This window comes from Rhinoderma darwinii, chromosome 6, assembly GCF_050947455.1.
Source record: "Rhinoderma darwinii isolate aRhiDar2 chromosome 6, aRhiDar2.hap1, whole genome shotgun sequence".
NCBI lineage: Eukaryota > Metazoa > Chordata > Amphibia > Anura > Rhinodermatidae > Rhinoderma > Rhinoderma darwinii.
In genome coordinates, this window is record NC_134692.1 from 60978157 (window position 1) to 60997641 (window position 19485).

At 42.5% G+C, this 19485-nt stretch overlaps 1 protein-coding gene across 1 annotated transcript in view; it reads right to left on the bottom strand.

The window, feature by feature from the left end:
• Nucleotides 1-7210: 7210 nt before the first annotated feature.
• The window catches only part of CPO (carboxypeptidase O), a 79713-nt gene continuing 67438 nt past the window's right edge, over nt 7211-19485 (bottom strand). Inside the window, exons 10-11 of the mRNA XM_075831219.1 lie at nt 10518-10602; nt 7211-7601 (exon numbers count right to left, since the gene is read on the bottom strand). Coding sequence (XP_075687334.1) covers nt 7345-7601; nt 10518-10602 — 342 coding nt within the window. The 3' untranslated portion in view covers nt 7211-7344. The remainder of the gene's footprint in view (nt 7602-10517; nt 10603-19485) is intronic.

Consider the following 19485-nt stretch of genomic DNA (forward strand, 5'->3'; position numbering starts at 1 on the left):
AAAGTATATTGTACCAAACTAACTGATCTACTTTGCACAGATGCGCTGATGAAAAAGATGTCAAAAGAAAAAGCAAGTCATAGGCAGCATCTGGCTTCATGTTTTAAAACTAAAACATACAAAACCCTCTATCAGCCACAATAGCTAAAATAAAAATGTATTATGATGTATTATTAAGTGTTAGAACTGTAGATGGCATTTTTCTAAACATATTAATTACACTACAAAGACAGAGAATTTTTCACGACATAATAAACGTAAACACCTAATACACAAAAGATTCACATGAAGAATAATCGTTTATTTATATAATGCAAGATCAAGTTCACAAGCTGCACCTTAGTTTCCCCTTGCATTTTTGGGGGGGATTTAGAAGTTTTTGAGGGATAATATAAATATTGTCCTTTAATAAATTAACATTTTTTACCTTGTATAATTTGTGCTGGATATATTGCGATTCTGACAGTTTCATACATTATAGTATATTGCTTGTAGATACGTAATTTGTGCTATTTAATAATATTGCAATTTTCATATTTGCAATAATAAGATAGAAAAATGCAAAGGTTGGGTTGTTAGAGTGCATCAAATATCAAAAACTATTTAAAATGATGGAGATACCGTATGGTACACAAATACAAAATGTGAAATTATGAAAATAATCACTTTATACAATAAGGAGCGTAGGTTTTGCTCAAATCTACTAAATATATATTCGATCAAGTAGAAAATAAAGACACATCAGTATAGTAAGGGAGGAGGTAGACTGCTGGCTGCAGGGCTCATAGATGAGATAAGGGTCAGAGGTGCATTTAGGCAACCTCAAACGACAATACATTTCCATATGCCTGATTAGGGCATATGGATATAATAAAGGGGGGCCCTGTCTGTAAGCCAGAACAGAAAGCCACTCTGATGGACCAGGCCCCCCCCCCCCATGCACTGAACAGTCGGTTCCATTGAATGGCTGGCATTTAATGCTACATTTTACCTGCAGCAGTGAAACGGAATGGCCAGATTTGATCTTCAGGGGTTAAAGAAGATGGAAATGTGGTGATCGTCTAAATGCCAGACTGTCTAATTTTTAAAAAGGTGAGACAACCCTATTAAAGTAGCTGTATGAGAATAGAATTTTTTAGTCCCAGAAACCGCACCACTCAAGTCCATTCCTCAGTAGCTTGATATAGGGAAATTGTACAAATTGGTACAAGCTCAATGGAGATTGTCTAATTAAAATACTTTCTCTTGAGATGTGCAGTAATTGTAAAGTGTATTGTTTGATGAAATGTGTATGTCTTGTGTGTTTAACATTAAAATGTTAAGTATATACCAGCGCTGGCAGCTTTTGAGAAAGGCTCTAGTATAGAGGGCTGAAGCGCTGCTATGGGCTAATAAAAGTACACATTTTTTAACCTAAAGTAATATGGAGTGCTGCTTATTTCTTCTTTCATAATGTGAGAAGATTCAAAGTCAGGGTCCTAAAAGCTTGCACCCTATTTTTTTCTTAGTAGGTTTTGGTTTTGGAAAGTAAATATATAGTTTATATTCTTTTTTTATGTGTGTGTGTGTGTGTGTGTGTGTGTGTGTGTGTGTGGGTGTGTGCGTGCGTATAAATGAAAAAAATCCCACAGCACTCCAATGGTTCCGAAATAGAATGTGATTTATTCAGTCAACAGCTGCAACGTTTCCGTCCTGCTATGGGACCTTTTTCAAGCGTGCTGTGGGATTTCTTTAATTTATGGCTTACAATCCACGGATCTGGATTACCTGCTTGCACCCATCACCGTGTTGGTATTTGACGCAGAGTGCTGCTTATTTATTTCTATATATGTGTATATATATATATATATATATATATATATATATATATATATATATATATATATATACATACAGCACACAAGAAAATGGCGACAGCACACTGCGAACACTAATGCCACCTAAGCCACTAAATATAAATAAATATGCATTACTGCTAAATCTACTAAGATTAGGGAGGTTCTTAGCGCACATTTTGATCAAATTGTGTGAGCCCACCTGCCACGACAAGGCAACCTCTAGTGGTTGTCTTGTTGTGGCAGGTGGGCTCACACAATTTGATCAAAATGTGCGCTAAGAACATTAGTGTTCGCAGTGTGCTGTCGCCATTTTCTTGTGTGCTGTATAAATTTGCAGTCAGAGGTGTTCTTGCACCTGCATTCGTGTTCATTTTGTTGGAATGTGCTGTTCAAACTTTTGTTTTATGCGATTTATATATATATATATATATATATATATATATATATATATGTGTATGTATATATAAACACAGTTCAAAAGCAAATGAACACAGCACTCCAACATACCTATATATTAGGCCATGTGCTCGCTACTAGAGGATGAATCAGTTCCCCAAATTGAATGTAGAAAACCATAGAACAAAGTAACGGCACCAGGACTTAAGAGTAGATGAAATAGGGTGGATTTATTGACCTCAAGTGAGCGACGTTTCGGTTCGTCACAGAACCTTTCTCAAGCTAGAAAGGTTCTGTGACTAACCGAAACGTCGCTCGCTTGAGGTGAATAAATCCACCCTATTTCATCTACTCTGATGTCCTGGTGCCGTTACTTTGTCCTATGGTTTTTCTATATGTGTATACATATATATATATATATATATATATATATATACACACACACACACACAGTCGAGTCACATTATTTTGACCAGCAGCTAATATTCAGAGTAATCGCCGTGTGCAGCATGGACAGCAACTAGACGGGCTGGGAGTGACTCAATAAGGTGCTGGTAGGTTGTCTCAGGTATCTGGAGCCATGCTGACTGCAGTGCATCCCACATTTGCTGGAGGGTGCGTGAGGGAGGAACCATAGAGCGAACAAGACGATCTAGGTGGTCCCACAGATGCCCAATTGTGTTCAAGTCTGGGGAATTAGGGGGCCAGGGAAGTACTTGAAAGTCTTGGTCGTGCTCTTTCAACCACTGTCGGACATTTCTAGCCATGTGACATGTCGCATTGTCTTGCTGGAAGATTCCATCTGCCCCAAGGAAGACAAAAAGCATGTACAGGTGGACGTGATCTGCAACGATGGATTCATACCCAAATCGGTTCAGAGTGCCTTCCAGTGGGCCCAAAGAATGCCATGAAAAAATTCCTCCTGCTGCCCGGACCAGCTTATGTTCTCCCAGGAATGGTTGCAGGGTGTTTGTTCTCTGATGATTCTCGCCTGTCACACCAACGTCCATCTGTTCCATAAAGCAGAAAATGTGACTCATTGGAGAAGGCAACCCTTCTCCAATCATTTGTGATCCAATTCTGATACTGCCGTGCAAATTGAAGCCTTTTTTTCCGATGCACCTTTGTTGGCATAGAAGCAGTGACGATCCATCTGCTTAAGAGCCCCATACGCAGTAGGGTTTGCTGCACTGTTATTTTAGACAAACATCTAGTAGCCCCCTGGTTGATTTTCACTGTAGCGTGTCATTCGGCCATCGCGCACCTTTGTAGCCGACGTTCACCTCTCACATCAATGGCACGTGGTGCTCTGCAGTTTCCACATCGGTTATAAACATCCCTTTTTGCAACTTTGATAAATCGCCCTTTTACCCATGGCAACAATGTGTTATGTTTTCAGACAGCCTATCGCACACCTTATATACCCGCCAAGCCAGCCCATGCATGACACAATGACACATCACTTCCTTCATGGACTACGCGCTGCCGATGACAAAAGTAGGAGGTGGTCATAATAGTGTTACTCGACTGTGTATATGTGTATATATATATATATATATATATATATATATATATATACATAATCAATTACAGTTAAATTGGCTTATCTTTGCAAGTTACTAAGGGGAAAAAAATTCTCATGGAAAGCAATGTCCAGCTGTGACAAACACAGACTTCACATAGTTGTCAACAAATCATGAACATGGTTGTTTTGTATAGAGGCTGTAATAGGTCTCCCATTCAGGTGAATAGGGCCTCTATTGTACCTCTGTATGCCTCCAATTTCTAATGAAAGCATTGCCTCTAGGGGAGAACCTCTGTAAATGTGGCCTTCAAAATTCTCAAGTACATTTATTTTTGGGAATAATGGAAAGATAACTGGTCAAATCTCCATAATTCCTACTATATGAACCTATATGAGAGATTATACATTCGAGAGCCACACTTTCCGATTGTGAAATGTAAATGAAGGTTATGAGACATTTTACTGACCTAGAAGCTTGTTAATGAGTGTTTTTTTATTTTTCTTTGAATTCAGTTGTTCTAAGCTTCTGTGCTTATTGTACTTTTCATTAAAATGTAATTTGGACAGTGATAAGAAAAAAATTGATAAAATTGCAAATATCTAAAACTGATAACAAGAGAGCCAGTTAATGCTACAGAATATTACAAATGAAAAACCTGAAGTCAATCTCCATCCCAAAAAACCGAAAAACCTGCATTGTGGAATGAGGGTCAGTTTTCCCAATCCCCTTTTTACTTAATTTTGTTTTACTAGAGGTCCCATTTCTGAAATGGGGGTTGATCTTTTCTCTGCAGTATCTCAAATGGCCCCCACAATTTCACAGCAGGCATGCCTAGGCTGCATCCCATAAACATACGTCCTGCAACCTTATACTGTGCGTAATAAAATATTAATTTGCGTCACAAAATAAGAACAAAGGTCCCCAAACTTTTGAAACATTCAAACCTAACAAGTGATGCTGAGCCACATTATGTAGCAAAGTAAAAAAAAAAGTCCATAAAAATATTGCGAAGGACATTATGAAACGAATAAATTTTTTTTCGAATAAATCACTGAACAAGTATCCCCATTAATCCCTCTTCACATGGCCTTTCGGACTCCTGTCGGAGGTATACTTTGGGTGGACCTCGACTACCAACGTATAGTGGATGCAAAAGGAAGTAAATGCATAAAGATAAGACTGATGCATCTCCTATGCTTTGTGTCCATTCATGTCTTTGGCTAAAAAACCAGCCGAAAACTGCCTCAAAACTGTGTGTGATCCTGGCCTAACAGTGTTGACTGCAGTTCTAAATGCCTGTTATATAACCCTGAGGCTGGTGACGAGTTTCATTAATACCATAATATTCCTGGTAAAATGTAACCACAACAGTATCTGTCATTGTTTAAAGTACCCTTTCTTATTTTTTTTTTCCCCCATTAAGGCCTCATGCACACGACCGTAAAAACTCCCGTTATTACGGGTCGTAATTACGACCCGTAATAACGGGCTCATAGACTTCTATTGGCGACGGGTGCCTTCCCGTTTTCTCACGGGAAGGTGCCCGTGCCGTTGAAAAAGATAGAACATGTCCTATTTCAGGCCGTAATAACGGCACGGACAGTCCATAGAAGTCTATGGAGCTCTCGTAATGACGGGTGGCTACATGTGTGCACCCGTCATTACGGCAGCGTTGCTAAGCGACGTCAGTAAATAGTCACTGTCCAGGGAGCTGAAAGAGTTAACTGATCGGCAGTAACTCTTTCAGCACCCTGGACAGTGACTACCGATCAGTATAAACCTGTAAAAAATAAAAATAAAAGACGTTCATACTTACCGAGAACGTCCTGCTTCCTCCAGTCCGGTCTCCCGCCCGTTGCCTTGGTGACGCGTCCCTCTCGACATCCGGCCCGACGTCCTGGATGACGTTTCAGGCCATATGACCGCTGCAGCCAATCACAGGTCAATTACAGGCTGCAGCGGTCACATGGACTGCCGCGTCATCCAGGGATGTCGGGCTGGATGTGAAGAGAGGGACGCGTCACCAAGACAACGGCCGGTAAGTATGAATTTCTTTAACTTTTATTACAGAAAGGGCTGTCCCTTCTCTCTATCCTGCACTGATAGAGAGAAGGGGCTGCCGATTACTGCAGTGCTATTTTGCCGCCAAAAACGTGCCCGTAAATACGGGTGGAATACGGGTGACACCGGACCCATATTTACGGGCACGGGTTCGTAAATACTGGTGCAAAACGGGTGGAATACGTGTGACACCGGACCCGTATTTACGCCAGTATTTACGGGTGGGAAAAAATAAGGTCGTGTGCATGAGGCCTAAAAGGTTCTCCACCTAAATTCTTTGATTAGTATGTCAGTAAGAAATAGGTAAAGTGTGGTTTGAGGTTTTCATGGGCCCTTACCACTAAACACCGGAGTGATCTAGGGACAAGACGTGTGATAATCCTGTATAGTAAGCCGTGTGCTCCTAGCAACCAGGCTGTCCGGCAAGACTCATCTAAAAGGTCAATTTTCACCGTGCTGTGCAGAAGTGAAGAAAGCGGATTGGCAACAAAAAGACAACAGGTCATATAGTTCTGTCACACAATCTGGCGACTATAGTAGGAAAGTATACTGTGCTGGATAGGAAGGTCCAGTTTTTTAATAGAGATTCTCTAATTTGTAATTTAAAGGGGTTTTCCCATCAGAGACATTTATGACCTATCCACAGTATATACAACAATAAAGTTTGAACAGCACTTCCAACAAAATGAAACAAAACATGTATGCAGGTGAAGAACGCCTGTGTCTGCAAATTTGCAGTCACAGGCGTTCTTGCACCTGCATACACGTTTTGTTTCATTTTGTTGGAATGTGCTGTTCAAACTTTTGTGTTGTTTATGTGATCCATATATGTGGGGTTAGTGACTGCCTCCATTTTTGTTCTTGCACTCCTCCCATTCTGCCCTGGGTGATTTTAATTAATTTAATGCTGGTTCCTACCATCCCTAGATATATATGTAGGCTTAGTCCCAGTTCTGGGTGTATGTGCAGAGTACATCCCCACTTATGGAGGGTGCCTTGTTGTGGCAGGTGGGCCCACACATTTTGACCAAAATGTGCGCCAAGAACCTCCCTATTGTAAGTAGATTTAGCAGTAATGCATATTTATTTATATTTAGCGGTTTAGGTTACATTAGTGTTCGCAGTGTGCTGTCGCCATTTTCTTGTGTGCTATATCCACATGATATGTCATAAGTTTCAGATAGATGCAGTTCCCACCTCTGGGACCCGTACGTGTCTCTAGAACGGGGCCCCCTAAACCCCGTTCTACTGCTCTGTGTTGTGGCTGAATCGTGTGATTTCTGACCATGTATTACGGAACAGCAACCATGAATTGTTTCAAAATCACACGCTTCAGCCACAACACAGAGCAGTAGAACAGGGTTTAGGGGGCCCCGTTCTAGAGATAGTTGCAGGTCCCAGAGGTGGGACCCGCATCTATCTGACACCAGCATATATCTGATGGGAAAACCCCTTTTAAGTGGTTCTTTATTTTTGTTTTTGGCTTGTTCAGTCATACCCATGCCTCATGTTATTTCAATAATTCAATTGTTAATAATGTAAAAAACAAGAGCATACAAATAAAGGTGACCAAAACTTGTTGATGCCTGGCTTGGGAAATATTTGTCATTCACATACTCAATAATTGTCATTACACCAGCCATGGTTTCTTCACATGTTGGTTGAATTTGATCTTCTGGCAATACAAACTGGTAAGTACCATTGTCTCTTAACTCTATAGTGTAAGAAAATTCAATTCCTAGGTCATGGACCCAATCTTGGGATGTCCCAGATGCTTCATCTGAAACACAATTAGAACAAGAAATGAGAAATAACGTCAAGCTTTTGTTTTAATAGTAGAGATACAATTAACACAATGACAATGAGGGAAATTTAACGATTATACAACAGTTTTCTGGGTTTGAAAAGTCGCAAAAATGACAACTTTTGGGCCGTTTCCATCGCTCTCGACACTTTTAAAAGAACGGTGATGTGCTTAGGGGACATAGGCAGAAGCTTCCATAAATTAAATCTACGCTAGACAATGATGCACGGATTGCAGGCATGCATCTCTTAATAACTTTGTCGCATCTTACTCCTGCTTGTTTCTGATTAAAACGCCAGACTTATATATCTCATTCAATGTCTTTTAATAGAGAACTATAACTGCTGACTTTGCTGTATGGAGAATTTAGATCAAAGTCTAAGCAACTCTTTTTGTTTTTTAAACCGTGGCATACATAGAAGAGAGGTAGTCTCATAGCAAAGATCAAAATGATTCCCCATTTATGGTGCCGGGACTTGCCGACCAGCAAAGAGGAGACCAGTGGTGGGAGGGGGCATGGAACTGAACTGCTTCCTGTCATATAGTAGTACAGAGAAATTAATAAAATAATCTAACATAAAAACTGCCTTTGTTGCTCATAGCAACCAATCAAGGCACAGCCTTCATTTGTTATAGTGCTCTTAATGACACAGCGTGTCCTCGCTCATCCGACGCGATGAAGTTCCTGTGGGAGGAAGTGAGTGACGTCACAGCGTGATCTCGCGAGGACATGCTGTGTGTCTGTGCACTGCCAGAAGCTGGGCGTTGTGAAGAGAAGTGGATGATGCTGATTCGTCAGCATCATACACTTCCATTCACAACGTCCAGCTAGTAAAACAAGTAAAAACGCCCAGATGTACACACACAATACACGCCCACTTGTACATAACTTTAAACACGCCCAGTTGTACTTAAGAAAGGCTAATTTGCATAAATATAAAAATGGTCATAACTTGGCCAAAAATGCTCGTTTTTGAAAAAAAACAAAACGTTACTGTTATCTACATTGCAGCGCCGATCTGCTGCAATAGGAGATAGGGGTTTGAAAATCTGGTGACAGAGCCTCTTTAAGCTGCTGAAATCGCAATGTTCTTCGATACCGGCAGTTGCGGCAGGAGCCTAGCCGTGTATTACAGCCGTGCTCCTGCCACTGATCTCATGGGTACAGGGGCAGTACCCACGAGATATGAGCGATGAATATATCCATAACAATGCGGGAACTAGCAGCTGCTTGAACTGGATATATCCGTTGCTCCTCGTTAAGGGGTTAAAATGGTAAACGCCGCACTGTGATTGGTTGCTATGGGCAACAAATACAGTATTTATAGACAGTTTTCTTGACTCCCCCACCCCTGTGTTTACTTCCACCTGCCAATAGAGAGAGCTCAATGCATAAAGATTGTTACAACACCCATTGAGTTTAATGTTAGCTGAATAAATGTATATGCAGTTATCTCCCATAGTAGTGTTCGCATGCAGACAGAATCTTACTATTTATCTTGGTGACTGTTAAAGGAAGCAAGAAATGTGGAGCTCTGTAGAAAACATGTAGCTCCTATCCTTCTAAAGATTTATTATTAAATTACAGTATGGTGGACATTAGCTTAAAAAAACACAAAACCATCACATTTGGCAGAGCTCTCAGTCAGGAGTGGGATATATTGTGCATATGACTTCTGTGCAATGTCAGTCTGGGGTTCCTTCGGCCCACCAGTGAATATGATTCTGAAGGCCCATCCTCTTTGTATACAGAACATGTGCATGTCAACTTTCAACTGTATACACAGGACCCAGTATCAGTAAAGTCTAATAGGTTATTTGTGAATTAACCCTTAAGAAATAGACCCTAGTGACAAGTCATTGACTCTAAAGTCAGGTCCAAAAGGTGTTGTTTTTTGAAGGACTTTTGGGGCCCATTATTGAGTCGGAGCCTGGGCCCACCGATGGATCTTTTGGTGGGCATGTCCGACCCTTTTTCTGTGTATGCCACTGAACACAATCCGTGCACAATCAATTTCTATCTATGTTACTAGTAGAATAGGAACAACTTTGGATTCTGTACGGTTCATTTCTATCCTTTGTGTTGAAGCACACTGCAGAACATAAGAAGACTGAGATATAAGAAAAACTATATAAACATCTGATCTGGGGCAGGTAATTCGAGGATGTTCACCTTATTGCTACATTGGGCAAAAAGATGATGCTGGAACTTTTTAAGTCAGGTAAAGGATCAGGTTAGATGCTAATCATTATTTCAACAGTCAATGCACAGGTATACATAAGGATTTGGACAGTTTTCTCATTCCATCGACAGAAAATAGGTTTGTGATGATGAAGTCATTTTTCAGGATTATAATGCATCTTACCACAGAGAAAAGTGTTAAAGCTTTTCTTCAGGAAAAGCATATTAACTCAATGACATGGCCAGCAAACAGTCTCGGATCTCAATCCGATTGAAAATTTATGGTGGAAATCCATGACAAGGCTCGATCCTGCAAAGCTGATCTGTCAACCGCTCTTCTAGAAAATTGGAGCCGGCTTGATATAGAAAATTGTTTATTGTTAGTGAAGTCTATACTTTTTTAAACAATTTAGACCTTTGTAAAAGCCCAAGGAGGAGCAACAAAATATTATTTTTTTTGATGATTCCATAATTTTTTTCTCAACATTGAGTGATTTCACCATTTTTTTCTTCTACTTGATCTGGGAAAAAAATATGCCGTTAACAAAAAATAATTTAATTTTATGGGGATATGTTTCACGAAGCCTGAATTTTCAGCTATTAAAAAAACATTGCTCTGTGTCATCTCTATGATTTGTGTATTTGCTATGGAGTAAAAAAGCTGGGTAAAAAAATGTGTGAATTATGAAATTAAAATATTTGATACTTACATAGAAGATTGGCAAAACTTCCCACTTTATAAACTGTGCCATGTTTTTTCTGCAGCTCTGAAGCGGCCATCTCTGCAACTTTTATCTGTGAAAAAAATAATACACAAGTCCAGAGCAGTCTTCAGCTGACAACTTAAAAAACCACTCTGTTAAAGCACTCTGGCCATTTAAAAATGTGATAAAGGGAGGTGTTTTGGCTTTCTGGGTGCTTTATTTTATGAATAGTCGCTCCATTTCAAGCCGCCATGGTTCACATGATCTCCATTCTGACTCACTGATTCCTATAGCGTTTGCTGAAGGGACCGGATGTCAACCTCTCAATGCAAGTCGCTGAGAGCTTCGATTTGAGTCTCATTGACCTGCATTGAGAGACTGAACTCCGGTTCCTACAGCAGACAATGTAGGATTTGGGTGGTCAGAATGGGGTTCACATGACCCAGTGGCGGCCTGAAATGCAGTAGCTACCCGTTACAAAAAAAGAATCTATCTGTAACTGAAACTAATCAACTGCTAAATAAATTTTTTGTTTTTGTTCAAATATTGTTAAACTGGAAAAGTTTTGTACTTAGTACGGTTTGCTGCACACATCTACTATAGATATTTCAAGTGCAATCATATAAAACATTATCTTTTACATGCTTCTTAGATGGAAGTTCGTTGCCCTTTGAATACTCAATTTCTTTGGCTCTTGCTACTCTCATTATATATTTTCATTTCCATAAAAATACACATAATAATCTTGAATATGTAACCTCTCGGCCTAAAATATCCAACCTTTTCTTTTCATGTAATTCACCTGTCAAATATGAACCGTTTTGCCATAACATTAAAACCACCTGCCTAAAATTGTTTAGGTTCGCCTGGTGCTGCTAAAACAGCTCTGACCCCTCGAGACTTGAGCTCCAAAAGACAAATTATGCTGCCCCGTGGTATCTGGCACCAAGACAGCAGCAGATTCATTAAAGTGCACCTGTCATTTCATCCAAATCTAAACAAAATACATATTGTGCTTACCCACATGCTGCTGATTCAGCAGTCCAATCGGCAGTCCAATATTGTCCAATCGGCAGCCGGCCGGTACTAAACCCCTCCTCTGTGTTTTTGCTAGATGCAATACACAGAGAGGAGAGCCAAAGGAGCGCGCTGCGTCGCGCCCGCCATCACTTCCTGTAATCCATCTTGGTGTCTCAAGTGCTAGAGACAGATTACCCTTGACAACAGGCAGTGAACAGCGAGAGAGAAAGAAGGGCAACACCTAGTGGCCAGCAATTTAATGTCATTTTTCAGTTAAAAATCTACTTTTTTGATCAATGAAGTCATTGCAGTTTGTATAGTAGTTACAGTCGCCATCAGATAAGAATAAGTTTGTTGAAATGATAGTGACCATTTAGGTTCTATAAGTTGTGAGGTGGGGCCTCCATATATCGGACTTGTTTTTCCAACACATCCCACAGATGCTCGATCAGATTGGGATCTGGGGAATTTGGAGGCCAAGTCAACACCTTGAACTCTGTTATGTTCCTGAATCCATTCCTGAAAATTATTTGCTTTATGACAGGAAGCACTATGGCCACTACCATTAGGGAATACCGTTGCCATGAATGTACATCCGTGCAACTATTTTAAGAATTTAACATACAGTTGATAAATGTTTGCTTATATACAAGATACTGGGCAAGGCCAGGCAGATCATTCATTTTCTGCCATGTGACAAATTATGCATCCAGAATCCCTTATGAATACAACAGATGCATCCTAAATGTACACAGAAACTTACTACACCTGCACACAGTCTGGTTAGTCCTTTTTAATTAAATGGCAATTGTATCAGTTATGATATGTGGTTATTTCCCAAGCTGTACTCCATAAATGCATGGTTTCTGAGAGATAACCAGCATTAAATAGCTGTATACAGGCAACTAAGTGGCTCTATAATCATAGGCTGTATCTGTACTATTTGCATGGTACTGCTTATTATAGAAAATGAGGAATAAACTTTTTGTTCTTTGGATTTGTGATGGAACGCAATGCTGACCGTTAAATTAATATATCATATTGTAATTCTGAGCAGGGTCGGATTATAATGAGGGCAATCTTGGCAAGTGCCTGGGGCCTGAGGCTGGAAGGGGGCCCAATTCGTACCGGTTCTCCTGTACCGGCTGTAAAAATTACAGCTGGTTCAGAGATCTGGGGTGAAGCGGGACCTCTCACCCAATTGTATCCACGTCCTTAGGATGCGGATACAACTGCTTACTTTAGCGCTGGCAAAACAGGGAATGGTCCGTTCCCTCCCTCCAATTCGGCGCTTTACTAGTGACACAGTCGGCACGATGACGTCATCACGCCGTCTGCACCATTATGCGGGATGATGCCGTCTGGTCTCTGATCAGTCCTGCGTCGCTGGGGGATGGCGCGGGAATGGGGACAGGTGAGCAGGGGCGTAGCTAGGGGGGGGCAAGCGGGGCACGTGCCCCGGGCGCAGTTCAGAGGGGGGCGTCAGCGCCACCTCCTCCTGCACTATAATTGTACCTGTGTCGCAAGGACACAGGTACAATCAGAAGCAATGAATGACCGGGCACGGAACGTGCCCGGCCATTCAGCGCCTTTCCACGAATGAAGCGACTGGTACCTTTTGTACCAGTGACGCTTCCGTCTTTGAAAGGCGCTCACTGACTGGCAGGGAAAGTCATCCTGCCCAGCCAATCAGCGCCTTTCATAGATGCCGCGTTCAACCCCCTGGAGACCTGCGCAGAAGAGCGCAGGTCTCCATGGCTGCCGGACGGCGTGGGAGCGGGAATAAGGTGAGTTTGAAATATATATATATATATTTTTTTTAAAATTGTAATAGAAGTGTGGCTGTATCTGCGGGGGGCTTTATCTACGGGGTGTGTCTATCTACAGGGGGACTATATCTACAGGGCTGGGCTATATACAGGGGGACTATATCTACAGGGCTGGGCTATATACAGGGGGACTATATCTGCTGGGCTATCTACAGGGGGACTATATCTACAGGGGGGCTATATACAGGGGGACTATATCTACAGGGCTGGGCTATATACAAGGGGACTATATCTGCTGGGCTATCTACAGAGGGACTAAATCTACAGGGGGGCTATATACAGGGGGACTATATCTACAGGGGGGCTATATCTACAGGGGGGCTATATCTACAGGGGGGCTATATACAAGGGGACTATATCTGCTGGGCTATATACAGGGGGACTATTTACAGGGGGACTATATCTACAGGGGGACTATATACAGGGGGACTATATCTACAGGGCTGGGCTTTATACAGGGGGACTATATCTACAGGGGGACTATATACAGGGGGACTATATCTACAGGGGGCTATATACAGGGGGACTATATCTACAGGGCTGGGCTATATACAGGGGGACTATATCTACAGGGGGACTATATACAGGGGGACTATATCTACAGGGGGGCTATATACAGGGGGACTATATTTACAGGGCTGGGCTATATACAGGGGGACTATATCTACAGGGGGACTATATACAGGGGGACTATATCTACAGGGGGGCTATATACAAGGGGACTATATCTGCTGGGCTATATACAGGGGGACTATATCTACAGGGCTGGGCTATATACAAGGGGACTATATCTGCTGGGCTATCTTTAGAGGGACTAAATCTACAGGGGGGCTATATACAGGGGGACTATATCTACAGGGGGCTATATACAGGGGAACTATATCTACAGGGGGCTATATACAGGGGGACTATATCTACAGGGGGACTATATCTACAGGGGGGCTATATCTGCTGGGCTATATACAGGGGGACTATATCTACAAGGGGACTATATACAGGGGGACTATATCTACAGGAGGGCTATATACAAGGGGACTATATCTGCTGGGCTATATACAGGGGGACTATATCTACAGGGGGACTATATACAGGGGGACTATATCTACAGGGGGCTATATACAGGGGGACTATATCTACAGGGCTGGGCTATATACAGGGTGACTATATCTACAGGGGGACTATATACAGGGGGACTATATCTACAGGGGGACTATATATACAGGGGGACTATATCTACAGGGGGACTATATACAGGGGGACTATATCTACAGGGGGGCTATATACAAGGGGACTATATCTGCTGGGCTATATACAGGGGGACTATATCTACAGGGGGACTATATCTACAGGGCTGGGCTATATACAGGGGGACTATATCTACAGGGGGACTATATACAGGGGGACTATATCTACAGGGGGGCTATATACAAGGGGACTATATCTGCTGGGCTATATACAGGGGGACTATATCTACAGGGGGGCTATATACAGGGGGACTATATCTACAGGGCTGGGCTATATACAAGGGGACTATATCTGCTGGGCTATCTACAGAGGGACTAAATCTACAGGGGGGCTATATACAGGGGGACTATATCTACAGGGGGCTATATACAGGGGGACTATATCTACAGGGGGGCTATATACAGGGGGACTATATCTACAGGGGGGCTATATACAGGGGGACTATATCTACAGGGGGGCTATATACAAGGGGACTATATCTGCTGGGCTATATACAGGGGGACTATATCTACAGGGGGACTATATACAGGGGGACTATATCTACAGGGGGGCTATATACAGGGGGACTATATCTACAGGGCTGGGCTATATACAGGGGGACTATATCTACAGGGGGACTATATCTACAGGGGGCTATATACAGGGGGACTATATCTACAGGGCTGGGCTATATACAGGGGGACTATATCTACAGGGGGACTATATCTACAGGGGGGCTATATACAGGGGGACTATATCTACAGGGCTGGGCTATATACAGGGGGACTATATCTACAGGGGGACTATATACAGGGGGACTATATCTACAGGGGGGCTATATACAAGGGGACTATATCTGCTGGGCTATATACAGGGGGACTATATCTACAGGGGGGCTATATACAGGGGGACTATATCTACAGGGGGGCTATATACAGGGGGGCTATATAAAGGGGGACTATACAGGGGGACTATCTACAGGGGGGCTATATACTGGAGTGGGCTGTCTATAGAGCACCATATACAGGGGTGGGCTATATAGTATATAGCCCCCTGTAGATATAGCCCACCCCTGTATATGGTGCTCCATATATAGCCCACCCCAGTATATAGCCCCCCCTGTAGATCTAGTCACCCTGTATATAGCCCAGCCCTCTAGATATAGCCCAGCCCTGTAGATATAGCCCCCTGTAGATATATTCCCCCTGTATATAGCCCACCCTTGTATATAGCCCCCCTATGTATAGCCCACCCCTGTAGATATAGCCCCCCTGTGTATAGCCTACCACTGTATATAGCCCCCCTCTGTAGATATCGCCCCCCTGTGTATAGCCCACCCCTGTAGATATAGCCCAGCCCTGTAGATATGGTCCCCCTGTAGATAGCCCACCCCTGTATATAGTCCCCCTGTAGATATAGCCCCCCTGTAGATATGGTCCCCCTGTAGATATGGTCCCCCTGTAGATATGGTCCCCCTGTAGATATAGCCCACCCCTGTATATAGTCCCCCTGTAGATATAGCCCACCCCTGTATATAGTATCCCACAAATAGCTCCCCCTATAGTGCTCCACAGAAAGCCCACCCCTGTATATAGCCCCCTTGTACATATAGTCCACCCCTGTATATAGTGCTCCACAGATAGCCCACCCCTGTATATACTATATACAAGGGTGGGCTATCTGTGGAGCACTATATACAGGGGTGGACTATCTAGTGGAGCACTATATACAGGGGTGGACTATATGTACAAGGGGGGGCTATATACAGGGGTGGGCTATCTGTGAAACACTATATACAGGGGTGGACTATATGTGGAGCACTATATACAGGGGTGGGCTATATCTACAGGGGGCTACATACATGGTTGGGCTATCTGTAGAGCTCTATATACAGGGGTGGGCTATATCTACAGGGGGCTATATACAGGGGTGGGCTATCTGTAGAGCACTATAGGGGGAGTTATTTGTGGGACACTATATACAGGGGTGGTCTATATGGGGGCACTATCTACAGGGGGTTCTATGGCAGGCACTATCTACAGGGGGCTCTATGGCAGGCACTATCTACAGGGGGCACAGTGTGTGTGTGGGAAACGGTGTATGGTGCTATTATAATTAGAGGTGCAGTGTTTGGCGCTTTTATATTTAGGGGCGTAGTGTGTGGTATAATGATAACTTTATATTTATTTATAGGTGCAGAAATGTTGGAAAAGTGAGAAGCTGAAGACATGTGAGCGGCAAACTGCAGAAATGGACCGGGAGAATTCATCATAGAGGTCTGGACAAAATGGAGAAAAAGAACTAGAATCTGAGACGTCACCGGTGAGTCACTCAATGTAAATGTTCATTCTGCCTCTAATCAGTACTGTAGTCACTGTATGATCTGCAGCAAGATGATGGGTGATATGATTATGATAGGATTTATTTTTTGTGAAACAGCATCTCCCAGCATATCCTTACCATTGTTCGAGCTATGCTGGGAGCTGAGGTTTTACGCCGTACACACCTATACGGCAGGGGTTGCACTAAATTGAGCTGTATTTGTTCTGGGGCTGTATATATGTACCGAGCTTGGTTCTGCTGTTTTGTATAGTACCATATTGCTTGTGAAATGTACAAATAATTTTATGCTCGCGTTACATAAAAAGAAATGACACGTCGATTGGTAGAGAAAACAAACACGGCGAGGGGGAAGGAGATGTCGGGAAAGAGGTTGGGGGGGGGGGGCGCCAAACTGAATCTTTGCCCCGGGTGCTGGAGAACCTAGCTACGCCTCTGCAGGTGAGAATGTGTTTTTTTTCTGGGCAGCATTGGGGGCAATATCTACAGGGGGCATTATCTACAGAGCGCATTCTACTGGTGCTATCTACTGGGGACATTATCTACAGAGGGCATTGTAATTGGCACTATCTACAGGGGGCATTGTGACTGGCAATATCTACAAAGGGCATTGTAACTGGCACTATCTACAGGGGGCATTATCTACAGAGGGCATTGTAACTGGCACTATCTACTGGGGGCATTGTGACTGGCCTCATCTACAAGGGGCATTATCTACAGAGTGTAGTGTAACTGGCACTATCCACAGGGGCATTATCTACAGAGGGCATTGTGACTGGCGCTATCTACAGGGGGCATTTGACTGGCACCATCTACAAGGGGCATTATCTGCAGAGGGCATTGTAACTGGCGCTATCTACAGGGGGCATTGTTAGTGTGTGGTGTTTTACTTTACAGTGTTTGACACAATTTAATTCATGGGCACAGTGTATAATACTATTATATTCAGTGGCGCAGTGTATGGTAGTATTGTATTTAGGGGTACAGTGTATAATACTATTATATTATATTTTGTTGCAGAAATTTACAACAGAGAAAATTTTTAGTCACAGAAAGTTGTGCAACATAATCTGCAGTGTGTGAATCCACCCTAATAAATCTGCCCCAATATTTTTATCAGCATTTATCTCATGTATCTCTTGTTTTATTGCACACGCTACACTTAAAGTTGTATGGATCTGACTCTGTAGCTGTGGTCTCTTGCTGCCCTAATATCTGAATGGTCAGTCCATCCATGTGTAGCATATATAATGTTATTCTACACCGTGTTCCAAATTATTATGCACATTGGATTTAAGTGTCATAAACATTTAATTATTAGTATTTCAATTAAACTCATTGATGGTATTGTGTCTTAGGGCTCTTTGGATCATTGTAATCAATCTCAGACACCTGTGATAATTAGTTTGCCAGGTGTGCCCAATCAAAGGAAAACTACTTAAGAAGGACGTTCCACATTATTAAGCAGGCCACAGGTTTCAAGCAATATGGGAAAGAAAAAGGATCTCTCTGCTGCCGAGAAGCGTGAAATAGTGCAATACCTTGGACAAGGTATGAAAACATTGGATATTTCAAGAAAACTTAAGCGTGATCATCGTACTGCGAAAAGATTTGTGGCTGATTCAGAGCACAGACAAGGGTTCATTCACATAAAGGCATAATGAGGAAGGTTTCTGCCAGACAAATTAATAGGATTAGGAGAGCAGCTGCTAAAATGCCATTGCAAAGCAGCAAACACGTATTTGAAGCCGCTGGTGCCTCTGGAGTCCCGCGAACATCAAGGTGTAGGATCCTCCAGAGGTTTGCAAGTGTGAATAAATTTTCGGCCACCCCTAAACAATGCTCACAAGCAGAAACGGTTGCAGTGGGCTCAGAAATACATGAAGACTAATTTTCAAACCGTGTTGTATACTGATGAGTGCCGTGCAAACCTGGATGGTCCAGATGGATGGAGTAGTGGATGGTTGGTGAATGGCCACCATGTCCCAACAAGGCTGCGACATCAGCAAGGAGGTGGCGGAGTCATGTTTTGGGCTGGAATCATGGGAAGAGAGCTGGTAGGTCCCTTTAGGGTCCCTGACGGTGTGAAAATGACCTCTGCAAAGTACGTAGAGTTTATGACTGACCACTTTCTTTCGTGGTACAAAAAGAAGAACCGTGCCTTCCGTAGCAAAATTATCTTCATGCATGACAATGCATCATCTCATGCTGCAAAGAATACCTCTGTGTCATTGGCTGCTATGGGCATAAAAGGAGAGAAACTCATGGTGTGGCCCCCATGTTCCCCTGACCTCAACCCTATTGAGAACCTTTGGCGCATCCTCAAGCAAAATATCTATGAGGGTGGGAGGCAATTCACATCAAAACAGAAGCTCTGGGAGGCTATTCTGACATCCTGCAAAGATATTCAAGCAGAAACTGTCCAAATACTCACAAATTCAATGGATGCAAGAATTGTGAAGGTGATATCAAAGAAGGGGTCCTATGTTAACATGTAACTTGGCCTGTTAAGTTTTTTTTTTATTGAAAGAGCTTTTGATTTCTGTAAATTATCATTAGGA